Source organism: Silurus meridionalis, chromosome 6, assembly GCF_014805685.1.
Source record: "Silurus meridionalis isolate SWU-2019-XX chromosome 6, ASM1480568v1, whole genome shotgun sequence".
Taxonomy (NCBI): domain Eukaryota; kingdom Metazoa; phylum Chordata; class Actinopteri; order Siluriformes; family Siluridae; genus Silurus; species Silurus meridionalis.
In genome coordinates this window covers 21,619,101-21,636,599 of record NC_060889.1, presented here as the reverse complement: position 1 = coordinate 21,636,599, position 17,499 = coordinate 21,619,101, and the positions used below count along the sequence as shown (strand labels likewise).

At 37.1% G+C, this 17,499-nt stretch overlaps 1 protein-coding gene across 2 annotated transcripts; it reads left to right on the top strand.

The window, feature by feature from the left end:
- The first annotated feature begins 384 nt into the window (after positions 1-384).
- Positions 385-16,027, top strand: si:dkey-183c6.8 (protein O-GlcNAcase). 2 transcript variants are annotated; one of them, XM_046851494.1, is made up of 17 exons: positions 385-1,096; positions 2,685-2,736; positions 6,015-6,112; positions 6,236-6,366; positions 6,649-6,820; positions 7,158-7,256; positions 7,587-7,856; positions 8,385-8,471; positions 9,103-9,503; positions 10,712-10,886; positions 11,014-11,070; positions 11,140-11,225; positions 11,338-11,442; positions 11,835-11,968; positions 12,065-12,260; positions 12,363-12,519; positions 13,017-16,027. In XM_046851494.1, the coding sequence occupies exons 1-17, from the start codon at positions 1,057-1,059 to the stop codon at positions 13,151-13,153; spliced, it is 2,397 nt and encodes a 798-aa protein (XP_046707450.1). In that variant the 5' UTR covers positions 385-1,056; the 3' UTR covers positions 13,154-16,027. The 2 variants fall into 2 exon arrangements, with proteins under 2 accessions (XP_046707450.1, XP_046707451.1); XM_046851495.1 differs by having other exon boundaries at positions 386-1,096; positions 11,835-11,926.
- Positions 16,028-17,499: the final 1,472 nt, after the last annotated feature.

Genomic DNA, 17,499 nt, shown 5'->3' with positions numbered 1-17,499 from the left:
TATATTTTTTTAAATATATTTATTCTTGCTCGACATTTTACCAAATCCATATATAAATATTAAAGTCGGGAGAAGAAAATATGCTTAATAAATCTCTCAATACATTTATTTATCAATACACTTAATTATTTACTTCCTTACTATTGTTCGATAAAAATAATACTGAAAGTACCTATTTCCTAAATACAGGGACACTTCCGACATGATTTTTCCCACATTCCGTACAGCCAGTGTCTTTATCTTTATTTATTACTTTATTATTTGATTTTTATTTCATTACAGGTGATTGTGATTTTCATTCTGAAATATTGCTGTACAGAGCAGCAGAACTGACAATCAGCTGAAGGGAAGGAGGGGGGGGGGGCGTTAGCCTGTACCGGCTCTTTTTAAAAGATCCGAGTCATTTAAATCGATTCACTAGTGATTCAACAGGGCGGGAGAGGAAGTGATCTAGAGCAGCTCCAGAGCTAAACATTTCTACAGAATTCATTATATGATATATGTAAATAAATAAATTAACAGCTCTATGTAGCCTTTAGGATATTATTAATTAAGGAACCCCACGTTAATCTTTATAAAATGGGATATAAAATACTAATACTACTATTCATTATTTAATAACAACAACAACAACAATAACAATAATAACAATAATAAGTATTATTGTTATTATTGTTATTGTTATTATTATTAATAATTATATCGAAGGCGAATCGGTTCGTTTTGTTCCACCTCGAGATTCATTTAAAAGAACGAATCATTTGCAAGCGACACATGAGGGCAGTCAGAGACACAGACTGGAGCAGAGGCGGTGATCTTCTCTTCACTCTACACCAATCGAGAATGATTCACTAATGCCATCAAGATCTGCGCGATCAGAACCAGACTCCTGGGCATTGAGAGGTTCAACTGGGCTTCAGTGAAGTGAAGCATCCCTCGGCTGTGTATATACCTGGGAGGAGCAGGAGAGGATGAAGAGATGGAGACAGAATAAGAGCTGTAGTGTGTGCTGATCACACGAGCTTCCCCTTCTTATCTTCAGCCATAATCCCAGCCATGGAGGGGAAAGATGAGTTTCTCTGCGGGGTTGTTGAAGGTAAGAAGCTTCTTCTCCATCCTGTAAACCCGAGGTATGATACCCGATCTGACGGTGCGAGGATCATCACTTCTGCAGGACAGGGTAGTGGATTGGGTGATTTACCACTGAGACAAAAGAAATCTAGAAATACAATGGAGTGCTTTGTTTTTGGTCAGATTTATCCTTCAATATATTAAATTGGGTTTACTTTCTAGAGTAGTAGAACAGCTGATTCATTTCATGTAGCTTCAGAGCATTATAAATAGCCACATTCAGCGAGAGTGAATAGAGGCTGTTCAGGCAGTGACACACACACACACACACACACACACACACACACACACACACACACACACACACACACACACACACGTTTCTCTTACTATTATTCTTAGGACCTCCACTAAAATAATTATGTATACATAATGCTTTCCCAACACCTAAATCTAACCTCAATCTCTGTAACCAGGAGGAAACATTTTTATTACATATTTACATTACTGATTATCTAGAAGATATTTCCAACCAAAGTGATTTGCAATTTTAACAGGATGCCAAAAAGCAGTTAAGGGACTTTGGGTTCTTTTAATTTTGGGAATACTTTTTTTTACTTTTTGCTTTGAAAAAGTTTTTGCACGTAAGGACCAGGTAAATGTCACCGCAAGGTCAAAGCTGCTAGATATGTTTTTGTTCCACACTAAGTTACGGAAACACACGCACGCATGCACACACACACACACACATACACAGTCTAATTGGCTCAGCTTGTGTCTTGATGTCCATGTAATATTACTGGATGGTTTAATCTTCTTCTCAGCAGGGGAAATGTCAGTGTGGAAGTCTTCTCTGTATATTGTCCCAATTCAGTCCTGCAGCAGCACACGGCCTGCTTATGGCAAAAAATACATATATACTAACCATGCAAGCTACACACACACACACACACACACACACACACACACACACATACACACACACACACAAACATATGCACACCAGGAAATGCTCGTAGTGACAATAATTGTGCACTTTCTTATTGCACATTGGTACTGAAAGTGAACACATACAGCAATATGCAAGCAGCAAGTTTGTCTTGAAATTTAACAGTCAATTTATTTAGCTTCACTATTATTATTGTTGTTGTTCTTTTCCCCATCCAGTTGACTGCAGGTGAAGACCATGATTGCTAGTAGTACTGCATTTCTCTGGATATATGCACAAAGACAATCGAACAGAAATGTCTTCCAATTTAAGACACAAGGAGTGTTTTTGAAAATACAGAATTGTTATTGTAGATTAGATTTATATAATAATAGATATTCTGGGTTATAAGGGATAGACGGAGTAGAAACACAGACACTATAAATTGAATGCAGAAAAAACAAATAAATAATACCTGTCAGAGATGGAAATATCTTATACACCCACATAAAAAAAAAGGTCCTAATTTTGCAATCCTCCTGCATGTGCATTCTGTGCATTTGAAGAAGGCAGTGTGTAAGATAAAGTTAATAGAGGACTGTAGGGTATTTTGCCTAATACACTTAATGAGTGTGTAAATGAACTCGTGTAACATGGGTCTATTGTGTTTCGGTCCCTCCTGCAGGTTTCTATGGGCGGCCCTGGTCCATGGAGCAAAGAAAAGTGCTGTTTCAGTGGTGAGTATTCTCAATGCCAGATATAGTTTAAGATGCATTGCAGATGAACAGCGTTCAGAACAATGTTCAGATCATCTGTATTCACAAGTCCCCTTTCTTGCATAAGCTGTGACTGAGTTGCACAGTTTGTTGGCGAATGGCCTTTGCAGTAGGAGAGGCTGGGCACTGACTGGTGCTGGCATGGCTCCACTAAGTTGCAGTTTCACAGGCCCCAGTGCCTTTACCATCATCCCTCAGAGAAATGAGTGACGCAGACTGGCTCCATTTTCCCTGGGCGAGGTGGGAATCGATAAAGTGATGATTACTGTGGTGATGTAAGGCGTTGGATGAGAGTGACTGGAGTGAAAGAGGGGAGAGATAGATAGATAGATAGATAGATAGATAGATAGATAGATAGATAGATAGATAGATAGATAGATAGATAGATAGATAGATAGATAGATAGATAGATAGATAGAGAGAGAAAGAGAGAGATGGAGGAAGTGAGAATTAATTTTATAGCTGAGAGAGAGAGAGAGAGAGAGAAACAAGTTACATCAAGTGTGCAGGAGAAACATGTCTGTGTAAGTCTTTTTGTGTGTGGGCGAAAGGTAAAGTTTAATCTTTTTAAAGAGGGGTTATTGCGTCTTTTTCTCTAACACTCACTCTCATTTTTTTATTCTTTGTTATCCTTTCTTTTCAATGTTAAATAACTCCCTTTTGAAGCTGTCTAATTATATGAAAGTATTTCATAAAGAAAGTTTCTTTTTAAATCAAATGCAACAAGGTGCTGGTTTGTTACTTAACCAACCAACTGTATACCATATCTTTTTTCAGATGAAATAAAAGAACATGATTTGTCTTGTAGCTCAGTTGTCAATACACACTGCAGTTTTCCTTACTTTCACCAAAATTCATTCAAATTTCTTTTGAATCCGTTCGAATTTCTTTGTGGCTTAGCATTATATTCATTAACATGTAAATGTAAACTCTATTGTCTCTTTTTCGGCACATAAACATTTCAAGCAGCTTTGCGATTAAGAAAAAAAAAGTTTCCATGAATTGTTGCTGCTCTGATTTAGATTTCTACTTCATTTATCTGCATTTATTCAAGTCTTTGAAGAAGTCTCTCTCACCAGTGTTACTGTTTTATTCTTTTCTCATTCAGTAACATTATGTGCTAGTAGTGGGCATAAATGTCTCTTTGTAGTTTGTAAGAGAAGACCACAAATGAACAGGACACCATCTGGACAGGAAGAGAGAAGAAGTGACAACATTCTACCCACACAACAAAAACAGAGAAAGAGTTAGAAAGAGAGGAAGGGCATCGGTCCATGTTCAGTGTTGGAAAAAAAGAAAAATATTAAATGAGCAAGAGAAATTAAAGAAGAGATTGAAGTAGGCAGTTGGTGAGAAGACATACCCAGGTGAGAACAGAGAGTTCCTGCTGGTTTGAGATGGAGAGTGGTAGAACTGACAGGTGGAGAAAATCAAATGGGTGAGGTAGAGAGAGAGAGAGCGGTGGTAAGGTTTTATATATGCAGTAGCAAAGAGCTGCAGGCTTCACATATCTGGCACAAGGGCAACCCTCAGGAGGTGGGCTTTAATATTTTAGAGCAACTCCAGCTAAACTTCAATATATTTGGGCCATCTGCCTTTTTCTTATTACAGTAACACACACACACACACACACACACACGCACACATGCACAAACACACTCTCCATTACCAAGCTCTCACACATACAGCTGTTTTCTTCAAGGTGTATTCACACTTATTATACACCATGTCACATTTTTTGATTTCGCTCATTATTCGTGATATTATATCCATATATCTACTTGTTCTCTGAATGCTCACAAGGGTTTTCTCCAGGTGTTATGGTGTACTTTATTTCTAAAAAAAAAACAACCCATAAACCAGTTGTTGAATTGGCTAGTCTGAATCGCCTTGGGTGCAAGTGATTTCATGCGAGTATATCTGGAATACCATTTAACACACTCTGTGTTCCTGTGATAGACTCAGGCTCCAGCATGAATCTGAATAAATGATTTTTATCCACAGGCAAAACTTTGTGTTTCAGATCTATTTGTCTATTGATTACTCATTTAGAGTCATATCCGTATCCAGAGTAACAGAAAATCTTTGAAAAAGACTCTCAGTGAATGCATTAAATATCGTTCCAGAGCTATAAATATGAAACCCAAACGTGTATTGAACTGTAAAGTATCTCCTTACCTGCACAAGATCAGCCTCAATGAAACAGCATGCATAGTTGGTCATGTGACCTATCGGATAAAATGCATGCAGATACAAGTAATACAAAGAGTCAAAAGTAAAATCTTCACTACATACTTGCATACACTACAATACCTGCAGTAATAAAGCATTAATGCTCTGGATGTTACAGCAGATGGACAAACTGTGATAATAATTCAGACTGCGCTGGTATTGATAATGAGGTAAAGTGTAGCATCTCTCCTGCTGCCTTACATGCTGTTTGTGTTAATCCACTTTATAGTCTTTAAAAGCACCATCTTATCGCAAACTCGTTTCAGTGGCTTCATCTAGGGAGGTTCTTAATAGAACCAGCATCAAGGAAGAGGTTTTTAATTTTAGGCTATCTTCTCCCTGCAGCATCAGTTGCAATTCTATTACAAACTATGCAAAATCTAATTCAAACTGTGAATCATTTTTTAAGTCTGGACATTTTTACATATTTTTGTCAGAATTTTTGACATTACAAGCATAACTCTATAAATATGTATTAAGCAGCTTAAGCTACATATTACGTACCCTTGTTAAAATGTTGTGTAAAACTGGTCCATGTGAAACTTTTATTTTAGAAATGACAATTAAGAAAGAGAAGCATTTAATCTAAGCGAATGCTTTAAAAAACATATAGCGGTCATACAAACGTAATTTTCAGAAGCAAAGGCAAACATCGCTATATTTTTACCAAACATTCTAAGCTGCACTTTGACTAGTATAGTTACTAGCTATAATTACTGGCTTTGATACAACCTCTTCAAGTCACATTCTATAATTGTTCATACTCTGTGTCATTGTACTCTGAGTTTTCCCTCAGGGAGGCTTTGATTCTTGAGCATCCTCTGGCACTGCTACTATAAATTCAATAAATAATAAACGCACAAATTATTCGGTATGTTACAGTCAATGCTAACAACTGGCCATAGTGTATAGATAATGCAACTATTTTGTTTTATATTTTCTGTTTTAGGCTTTATGAGCCATTAAAGACAGCATTTTGTTCGTCACTGTTTCTGTTGAACACACAGGATGCAAAGATGGGGTTTGAACACATATCTGTACGGCCCTAAAGATGACCTGAAGCACCGTTTGCTGTGGAGAGAGGTGTACTCAACAGAGGAGGAAGGTAGAAGGACTGCTTAACATGTGGCAATTATTTACTTGTATATTTAGTTTATTGCTGTCCATAAATGATAGTTAATTGGCCTCTTTAATGTTTAAGTCTTACTCTTGTTTACTGTTTCTGTAGCCCAGCTGAAAGCATTGGTGCATGAAGCTGAGTCGAGAGGATTGAGATTTGTGTATGCTCTCTCTCCTGGTCAGGATATTGTCTTTTCCAGCTCCTCTGACCTCACACTTCTGAAGCGTAAACTTCGACAGGTATACGAATATGTGCATACACAAACACAGGTATATGTCTGCTTTTAAATCTATTTGCATGGAGCAATGAATGCAGGACAAGGGCAATTATTATTAGCTTCCACCTCCCTAACTGCACACACAACCACACTTCCACACACCCCCACATAGCCCTACTTTATCGCTCAGCTTACCAGTGGCCTATTGAGATTAAAATATCCCTTTTTTTTTTTAGCTCATACGAAAGCCTGCTCTACTTTCCCTTGTTTTTTTTTTTTGTTTTTTTTTTGTCCTCACTACTAGGTGGCAGAACTGGGCTGCCAGGCATTTGCCATTCTGTTTGATGACATCGACCACTCAATGTGTCAAGCCGATAGTGAGGCATTCTCCTCATTTGCTCATGCTCAGGTGTCTGTGACCAATGAGATCTTCCGTTTCCTGGGGGAGCCAGCTGTCTTCCTGTTCTGCCCCACTGGTAGGCCAGTTCCCATGTTTGTTATCAGCAGGCAAACATTAACATTTGCTTTTTATTAATATGTAAAGATAGGAATCATAAAGTAAAAATATTAGTCATTTTTTAAACAACACCCAAGTTTACAGTACATGCTAATAATAGAAGCAATAGTGGTAAATCTATGAGGTCTGACTTTGTCATTTGCTTTATGTCAATAGAGACAGAGACTGCAAGCATTGTACTGTACTGAAGATGATCACTGGTCTTTAGTGTTTGATAGAAAATCAAATTTATCTAGATAGAATTGCTCACTCTCTCTCTCTCTCTCTCTCTCTCTCTCTCTCTCTCTCTCTCTCAGAGTACTGCAGCTCACTCTGCTCTCCCAGCGTGTCTAAGTCTCCATACTTGCTGACAGTGGGAGAAGATCTCCTGCCCCGCATCTCAGTCATCTGGACCGGTAAACATACTGACATATATGAAAACGCTTTATTTTATATTACATTTTTAAGACAACAGTTAATTTCCAAGTAAAGAAAATGTCTCTACACTCTGTATTCTGTGACTGTGAATATGCACATAAAAGCATCTTAAAATTATACTACATATGCAAAAATATACCCTAACCCTAAATCTGTAACTTAGATTAATTAGTTTATAAATATATTGCTTCATATTTTATTCTATGTTGTATTTGTTATAATGTGTCAGAATGAGTAAAGATCAATTATTCCACTTTAATAACACCATCTTTTCTCATCAATACCCTTATATGTCTTTCATTCGACAGGAAATAAGGTCATCTCTCGGGAGCTGAGCGCTGATTCGCTGATGGAGGTGCAGTCAGTGTTACAGCGCCCTCCGCTGGTGTGGGACAATCTTCACGCTAACGATTACGATTCACGCCGAGTCTTCCTAGGGCCATTTAAGGGCCGTCCTTCTGGCCTCCAAGCTCATCTCAGGGGTCTGCTGCTGAACCCTAACTGCGAATTTGAAGCAAACTACATTCCTCTACACACACTTGGGACATGGCACAAAGCAGGGAAGGAGAAGAGAGAAGGTAAGAGGAAAGGGAAAAGCAAATGGAAGAGTAAGAATGGAAAAATAACAGGAGGTTGGGTGATGATAGATCATGTGGGAAATTGAGAATTCAACGGCATGAAATACATTCTGATGTGGTAAATGGGCCATGTCACCTAAATGAAGGATTGTGAGAAAGTGTGAAAAATGTCTTTGGTTGAGAAAGGTGGGACTAAGTGATCAGCCACATAATTTGATTATATTTTAAACATTTGTAAAGGCTCAAAGACATTCATACAGTCTATAACTTTGGTTTTAAGACACTATCTGTTATTCTGATTAAATGGTGTATACGTGGGGCATGTAAACTATATCAGTTCTGGTTTCAGAGGCACTAGACCTCATTATGCATATATTAGAACGTGATTAAAATGCATTGTATAGTACACTAATTATCTGTCTGCCATACCAAGGCAAAATAAAAACTCATTATGGGTATAATTTATAACACTCTTTTCTTACACTTATCGTTCCCTTCAGCATTTAATACTAAACCATTCCTGTGTAGGTAAAGGTCATCAGTACTCTCCGGAGCGAGCTCTTTCTTCTGCACTAAAAGACTGGATGACTGATCTGCACCAACCTCTACAGCCTGGTACTTCACACTCGTACTTTTTATACCATTCTGCAATTCTGCATAAATGCACAAAATCTCATCAATTCTTTCTATTGATTTATGCATAAATCTTACTAATAGAAATACCAAACAGCATTCATAAAAAAATGTTATGCAATACTTATAATGTAATCATAAATGTGATCTGCCATATGCCAAATTCTGCTCATTCAACATTTTACAACAGAAAACTGGCAAAAGATTGTTATAAATTGTTACATGTAATACCACTTTTACAGTTTGGCTTATTTCAAAATTAATGAAAATACAGTGGTTATTTCTTGTTCCTCAGACATAAGAAGTATAACTTTGCCAAAATGTTAAGAAGAACCTGCTTTAATAGGCAGTTAAAGAAATATTCAAAATAGAATTTCTCCTGCAAATGCGTACATATTAGAAATATGCGCAACGATATGTTATAGTTGCATTGTGGCACTCTAAATCAGAATTCTATTTATTTGACCAATCCATCAATCATCTGATTTGTATTCTGTCAGTGTAAAATTTAAAGAGCTGATTTTCTCGGAACATATAAATTCAGCAGTGTGATTTAATCGGATACATGGGCATTTCTCATTTCTAAATTGTTTATGACATCTCTCCTCAATAGGACGGCAGAACAGGCCTACCGAACAGAAACCATCTGCTCTTTCCTCCAAACCTAAACCTCCTGAATGCTTAGACAATCTGCATGGAGCCCAGTCTAAATCTCCATCTGCTGCTGGGGCTCTGGTTTCTTCTTCCACCTCAGTGTTGAAGGTCTCGGCTGAGACTGAGAGTGAGGAGCGGGTTTCTGGATGCAATGGCTGGGAGAAGGCTTCAGGAAAGAGTTTATGTTCTGGGAAATCTCCACTTACTGAGGCCCAAGTGCAACTGCTGGTGGGACTGTACTACTTACCACATGAGCATGGCCCATCTGCCCAGAACCTGCTGCAGGCACTTACCTGGCTTAAAAGCCACTGCCATTATGTCAGTGTCAACGGCAGCAGCAAGAAGATGCAACCACAGAAGGTCACTATGTGTGTGAAAGAATGGTCTATGTGTGTGGGTGTGTGTATTTGAAGTATAGACAAACTCTATATCAAAGAAATAGGTTTGGAGACTGATGTGTCTTTTGTACATTAAGTTTTGTTCAAAGTCATTATATCAAGACTAATTTTGCCATGTAAAATAATAGTGAAAATAACTGCTTTGGTGGCCCAGGTAGCCCCTGTGTAAATGCATGTTTGAGTGTATATGCTGCCTTGTTTGTATCTCACACAATATTCCTGCGATAATCTCAGTATGCCTAGCAACCCTGAAAAGCATAAAACAATTTCTGTAAATGATTATATGAATAAATAATTTAGTACTTGGGGAGACAGTACTATAAAAACACCATTAGATGACAGTAAAACACACATAAGTGCCTACACATTATCCAATTAGAAATCCTCACTCACTCATTCAATCACTCACTCACTCGTTTACTCGCTCATTCAGTTACATGTTTTCAGACTTCAGTAATAGCTTTATACTGGTCTGTATAAATTGGAAACTGAAACCTGTTATGGATACACATGCAAAAGACCTTAATTCCAGCATTGCAGATTGAAAGGTTTTAAATAATCTTTTAATTATTGATCAAAATAATTCTTAGATAGATTATAAATGTTCCTATTAATAAAAATGGCTTGTGATTTTTGCAAAATTAGTAATAAGTCATCTTATATCTAGTATTTGTATCAGGCTAATAGCAAAAATGGGAGATCATATAAAGGAAACTGGATATCTGATTAGAATTAAATTTGGAAGGGAATTTATTTTACGAATGGAAATATTTACATATAACGAGACAAGACTGGATTTCTTTAGGGTATATACACACACACACACACACACACACACACACACACACACACACACACACACACACACATATATATATATATATATATATATATATATATATATACACATAAGGTTTTAAAGAAAACTATATTGGTTTGGAATTACTATCAGCTGATACTGAACGTTTCAGTGCCTGTATTGGTATTAGAAAAAGTGGTATAATGTAATTTACATAAACAAACGCTCTCCTGCTCTCTACCCCCTTCCTTTAATATAGATTTTAATTTAATTCATTTTATATATTATTAAATATAAATAAAAATATAGCATAATACAGTCTTTTAATTTCGTTCATTCTATAACTTCTATAAATTTTTTTGTTTTTTTAGATGGAGGAGTGGCGGGTACGGGCAGGACGCTTTCTGCTTGCTTGTGACGAGATTGCAGTTCTGCATGGCAGTGTGGTGAACAGCGTGAACAGAGCTGTACTCTATGACCTTTACCCATATGTCTGGGACCTGAGAAACACACTGCTTGTTGCCAAGGCCTTCATCAGTTGGCTTGGTGAGAGAGAGGAATGGAAATGAAAGGTTTTTAGGAAAAAATCTTTATACGACAGTGCTACTTTATAAAAATAGTTTGAATCGTTTGTTATGTCTCTCGCCATGTTTTCTTTTCTCCTCAAATTCAGAGGGTCGCGTGATAAGTGAAAGTTCTTCGCTGGGTTCCTGGAAAAACTGTTTTCATTGTGAGTATCTCTTTTAATTCTATGCCATATTGCACATGCCCGTGAGACTGAGTGGCTTCTTCTTAACAGGGTGTGGAGCCTCATCAGGGGCAGAGCTTCTTGGTGTGGAAGCAGAGCCTTGGGCATTTAAAGGAGGGCTGTCTGGGGAAGTGCAGGTACATATAACATTTAGTATTGTGCAAAGTGATACAGCATGAATGCAGCTAGATCATGGTTCATGCAGTATATAATTTCTTTTTTCCTCTCTCCATCTGGTGTGTGCTGAAGATGCTACTTCCTGTAGGCACCAGCAGTGAGCTGTTTAGCCACCCCCCTCCTCTCTTTCCCACCTCTCGTCTGTACAACATACGGCCCTTCCAGCACAAAGACAAGGTGAGATACATTGTGTAAACCCAAGGCCAGCTGATACCACAATGCTTTTCTTAGAGGTAAAAACACTTTGTCCTAAATTTACACAACTGCACAGCTTAATAGCCTTCATTCATCACACTTTCAAAGCTTTAGTGTTTGGGTTCAGCATTGCACTTACAAAATTTAAATAGACAATAAAATATTTTTAGTAGTTATATTATTGTTGATATTATTTCAATACATTTTTTTGCATAATTTTATACTAATTAAGACATTCATTCAAGTGCGAATGACTTTGTAGGTAATAAATAATAGATGACAGGGAAAATGTTCACAGGGAATGCCCTTTGCAATCCACATCTGCATTATAATTACTGTGTATGTCTGTATGCTCTTATCCTGTGCATTGTTAGGCGGAGCTGTACCGCATGGTTCGCCAGCTTTATCAGAAAACTAGAGGTGCTCAGGATGTGACTGTTCTTCACCCAGACTTCATCGGGGACAGGTTAAATAAATATGCAAACCTTGCAGAAGTAGCTTCACAGAGGTTTCTCTTTGTCTATACTGCCATAACAACATTACATTATTACTGGTACCTGTAGGACCTTCAAAGGAATATTCATGTTAATGTGTGTGTATGCAGGTGTTTAGGTGCATCTCTGGCTCTGTGCCCAGAGTACAGCTTTGTCCTAGAGGATGAGTTGGGTGTGTGTGGGTGTGTTGCTGGTATTCTGGATGTACGCTCATTTGTCAAGAGGTGCCAGGCCACCTGGCTGCCTGCTATAAGAGACAAATACCCCACACGCACATATGTTGCTAACGGACACACTGCCCAGAAGGTCTGTGTTTAACCCAGGAGAATCATCACTAAGAACTGTCACAAATACACAGTGTGATCACACAAATTTGAACAAAAGCATTCACTATTCTCATTTCCCCAGGAGGCGCTCATGAGCTTGCTTGAAGAGCAGGATTACCCAGACTCCCTGCTGTACCACTTCCCATCTCAAATCAGGCTTGAAGCACTGCCTGAACTGGTGGACTGCAGTGTCAGCAGGAGCCTGCTCACGTCCCTGCTCACAGCACTCAAAGCTAACGGTACGAAACGGCTCTCAGCCGATTGTATACCTTTTAGTTCTGTGTAGTTCCACATCAAATGAGCTGGCAAAATGAATGAGCTTGACATTCACAATATTTTATGACCACACAACAACAAGAGCATCTCCTATTACCCTAATGAGCTTGGTTAATATGACGCTTGATCAGTCTGAGCAGGAATCAACCATTTTACTGGTAAACAACACAAAAGGTAGGAGCTTTGTGGTTAATTGTAATGGAAATAAAACTTCCTGTAAGTAGATACACACTCAAGCATGTAATTGTCATCTGGATCTTGCTATAGGAATTGGGTGGTGAAATGTTATTGTTAACTCAAAAATACAACGTATTAAAATGTTACACACGTCCTACATCCCATACAAATCAGGTTAATGACTGAAATAAAGTGGGGAACCTCTCTCTCTCTCTCTCTCTCTCTCTCTCTCTCTCTCTCTCTCTCTCTCTCTCTCTCTCTCTCTCTCTCTCTCTCTCTGCAGGTTCCCAGGGTGTGTTTTGCGAGGTGCAGCCGACAGACCGGCTAAGATTGGAGTTCCTCACTAAGCTGGGCTTTCTGGAGATTGTGAGAGGAGAGGCATGCTCCACAGAGGGACTGATCCTAGGCAGGCTGCTTTAGAGCCTTAACCAGCTCACAAACAATCCCTGATGATATAATTTAACTTTTTTGGGCAAAGATACATGTTAAAAGCCCTGCAATTCAAGGACATTTTCGTTCTGATGCATCTTTCAACACGTCCTCCTCCACTTCCCTTATGATGTTATATTTAGATATAATACACATTACTGATCAATTAGCATACTCTATTAGCTCAAGATCAGATTGTTAAATGACCCTTTGCAGGGAGCAGAAATTACCCAACATGCACTGCAATCAAAGAGAGAGCAATAAAATATTACTTATTTTAAATATATACTTTTAATATGTTGAATTTTGCTTTTTAATTTTAATTCTGTAAAAGACAGCAAATGGAATGTTATTATGGTACTCTGTTCACTGCATAGTAAATCTGCTCTCCACTACATGCTCAATCTGTCCTTCTGCAAGTGACTACTTGTATCATGTAGATGGTACAAACTTCCCTGTAAAGTGAATAAGTCGATGAGGACCTGTTGCAAGCAGTATTGGAATACAGGGCTGTTTTTGGGGCTAAACATGCACTTTGCCCAAAACATGCTGTTGACTAACAGTCAACTGGCCACTGTGGCCTGGTTAGCATGAAGCTAACTACTCTACACTAGCCTTTAAATTATAAGCACCATCAATGTTACGATTGGTGCATTCCTTAAAAGCGATGAATGCAATTTATTTGTGATTTATTAGCACCATTTAACATCTTTACCGGAGTTTGTTTAAAGCTTCATCATAGCACTTAGCAGGAGACTCCAAGATGTTTCAGACTAAACTAGTTATTAGAAATATGAAGTCCTTTACTGGCCCTTACTTCTTGGACTTGTGTTCATAAAGTAAGGGAGGTGTGCAGTGGTCTGTATCATGTTTTACTCCTGGTAATCCATGTGTCCATATCCTATTTTCTAATAATGGGTAACATAATGGGTGAAAATATACTGTGTCCTGTGGTGTAGGCAGTCTAAAGTAGACATTTACGATCACTAGTCACACTAATGTTAACATTAATAGTATTTCAACAATATATCTCTTTAACTGTATCTGCATTCATGTCAGCTTTCGTTCTGAGTCTGTAGAAAATACAGAGAAATGTCTTCATTCATCAAGTTCTTTAAAAAGCATCCTATTGAAAGTGTGCACTTAAACTGTGTTTTTTTGTTTGACCCTGTCCTGCCAGTGGAGTCCACTCCGAAACATATCAAGTAGATTTATATAGAAATGATTGTATTGTGCTAAGCAGTTACGGTGCTAATAAGAACATTTATTCCATTGCGATGCTAGCAGTTTTCTGCCACTCTCTATGTGCAATGGTGTTAAAAAGAAGAAAATATTTTCCCATCCTCATACATAAGTCATAACAGTCAGTTTTGTAGCTAGATTAAAAAAAAAAAAAGAGCAAGTATTTCTTCTTTAAAGCACCACAGTGCAGTGCAGATAGATATTGTAGACACTTACACAAAACTACTGCAGACACGACAAGTACAATGTCCTTGTTGGCAATACTAGCATGATAAATTAGCTGTCTGGAGCAGAGTGTACAGATGAGGAGGTGTGAGAGATGGACAGATTTAAGGAATAAAGCACTGGCTAAAGAGCACTAATAGTCAAATAGCATTGTGGTAATTTTAGAAAATGTTAGCCTGTGAAAACAGACCTACATGTCGATAAATGAAGTATAAAAAAAATGGGGGGAAAAAGTATAAATATTGGATGTCACTGAAGAGCACACAGATTAATATGCAAGTCAGGGTGAATTTCCTGAAATACAGAAACTTATAAATAGGTTTACATAAATAGCATACTGAAACACACTAGAAAAAGCTTGTGTAGACACTGTATATGGCCTTGACTACACCACAGACAGGGTATACTCCCTCCTTACTGTGTGGAGAATGTTGGTGCACAGAGCTGATGTGTAGTCTGGTCTGCACACCTGCTTTTAGATTTTTAACGAGTAACTACCATTGATCACCATATCATCATTGATCCAGCTTGATTTTATTCAGCTTGTTTCTTTTGTTTGTGTTCTTCACTAAACTGGCACTCTTTACATCTTTACATGTCTTATAGCTTTAGTAATAATGCTCTGTAACTGAGTGAGTGCAAGCCTCTGTTAGGAACAAAGTGACTAGGCTACTGTACATGGTGGTTTGAATGACAGCACTATTCTCACTGTCATTCACTGTATATGTGCGCGCGCGCACACACACACACACACACACACACACACACACACACACATATTTGATTAGCATTTAATTCTTATTCTGGAAACAGGTAGATGACCTGCTTTTCACACACACACACACACACACACACACACACACACACACACACACACACACACACACATTGGCTTGCACAATATGAACAGACTTGGCCTTCTTTCCTACAGAAATTAGCATGAAAAATTGCTGAATGACATTATAACACCTACCCCTATCCCCCCTCTCTATCTCTGTAAAAGAGATTTTTTTATCACCTTCAACCCCCTTAACTGCATGCAGGGATACACACTCACCAATCCATTCAATTACAACTCCTTATAGATATAGGTTGGCAGAAGTACATATTATGTTGTTAGATATTTGCCATTATCATTACAACTCATTCAAGGCTAATTATTTGCATGTTTGTATTTTTAGAATTGTGTTTCTGCTAACGTTTGCACTATTTTGGCTGGTTAAAATATGGGTTTGTTTAATAAAAAAAATAAATACAATAAAATGCCCACAGCTTGGGCTACTAATGATAATTGATGTAGAATATTTTATGTTGGATGTTTTTAAGACTATGTTACATTTTTTGTACTGGAATGAAGTCTGTTTACAGCCCCATTAAAAGCTTTTTGATTTGACTCAAGCCCATGGTTTTAACTTTCATATGGTGTTGATTCATGTATCAAACTAAGAATCAGTTTAATTAATCTACTCTTGGAGGAAAAGAAATTGGAGAAAATGGAGAAAATAAAAAGGCCAACATTAACTATTCAAATAAATACACTATTATGTGATCTACATTTAAAATTTTTTTAAATAAATGTTAGGGGTATTCACTAAAGCTGCAACACCTAATCGATAATAATCGATAGTGAAGTTTGTTGTCAACGAATGCTGTTTTTGATTAGTTGCTGAAATTACGGGTTTAGCAGGACTAAGAGAACAGAGTCGCCTGCGAAATGGGGGACAGTTTTTATATACTGTCCCCCATTTCGCAGGCGACTCTGTTCTGAACCAGTGATAGTGATGGATTCAATTAAAACAGTCTGAACAAACACTAAATCTAAAAGCAGCAAACTGCAGCAGTAAACGAATAGATTTTTAGTCACTCTTTTGGTTTTCAGCGAATGATTATGCATTTCTACACCAGTGTATATTTTTTCCTTTTTTTAAATCAGGCCTTTACTACATTCAAATGCTAGTTTTCAATGTTTGTATATTTAATTTATGCATATATAATTTAATTATTATATAAGATTAAATTAATTATATATTCTAGATGCTTGTATTTTCACAAATGAACATGTCAAAATAATGTTGTATTATATTTTATATTGTTTCAACTTGCCATCTGCAAAATACAGTACAAATGTTGATTTACACAAATTGCTTCACCTTGCATACTGAAATGCTTTTTTTTCTTTTTTTTTTCTTCAGAAACAACTCAGCATGAGTGAATTTGTTCAAAGGAGAAATCCCTCATGCACTTCTCAACAAGCAGCCACTATAAGCTTTAAAATATCTAAATTAAATAGTTAAACTCAATATGTGGCATTTGCATTTTTTCAAAGTACCCTTTACATGAATATTCATACATGAATACCCTGAATTAGGGTTTTATATATTTATAATAAGCAAAATGTCTAATTAAAAAAATATATAGTTTTTATAGTCAGACTATTATTCTTTCGATTATCAAAATAATCATTAGTTGCAGCCTAGTATTGACTAGTCGATTCTGTGTTAAATTATTTTCAAACAGTATTATTTTTTTTAATCATTAATTTGAATATAAAAAAGACCTATTTAGAGTGTGAGGTGTGAGAAAATGTGTGTGTTGTGAGCTGTTTCAATATACCTTTTTTTAATTGTGTCTGAAAACATAAAAAACAGAACTTATATTTGGCCTATGTGCCTTCATTTTAAATATATATTGGTCTTTGTTGAATCACATATTTAATAAATGTTTCTTAGCATTAATTGAATAAATCAGTTGTTTCCTTCTTTAATTTTCTTTCAAAGGTTAATAAATCACTAAGACTGATGAAAAAACAAACAAACAAACAAATCTTAAGAAACTTGTCTATGTTTGTCTTAATAATATGATATAATGGT

Excerpts from the sequence above, each read along its gene's own strand:
- si:dkey-183c6.8 (XM_046851494.1), top strand. The coding sequence starts at position 1,057 with ATGGAGGGGAAAGATGAGTTTCTCTGCGGGGTTGTTGAAG. Across the intron at positions 6,821-7,157 it reads CTTCCTGTTCTGCCCCACTG|AGTACTGCAGCTCACTCTGC; the intron begins GTAGGCCAGTTC and ends TCTCTCTCTCAG. Across the intron at positions 11,969-12,064 it reads GCAGAAGTAGCTTCACAGAG|GTGTTTAGGTGCATCTCTGG; the intron begins GTTTCTCTTTGT and ends GTGTGTATGCAG.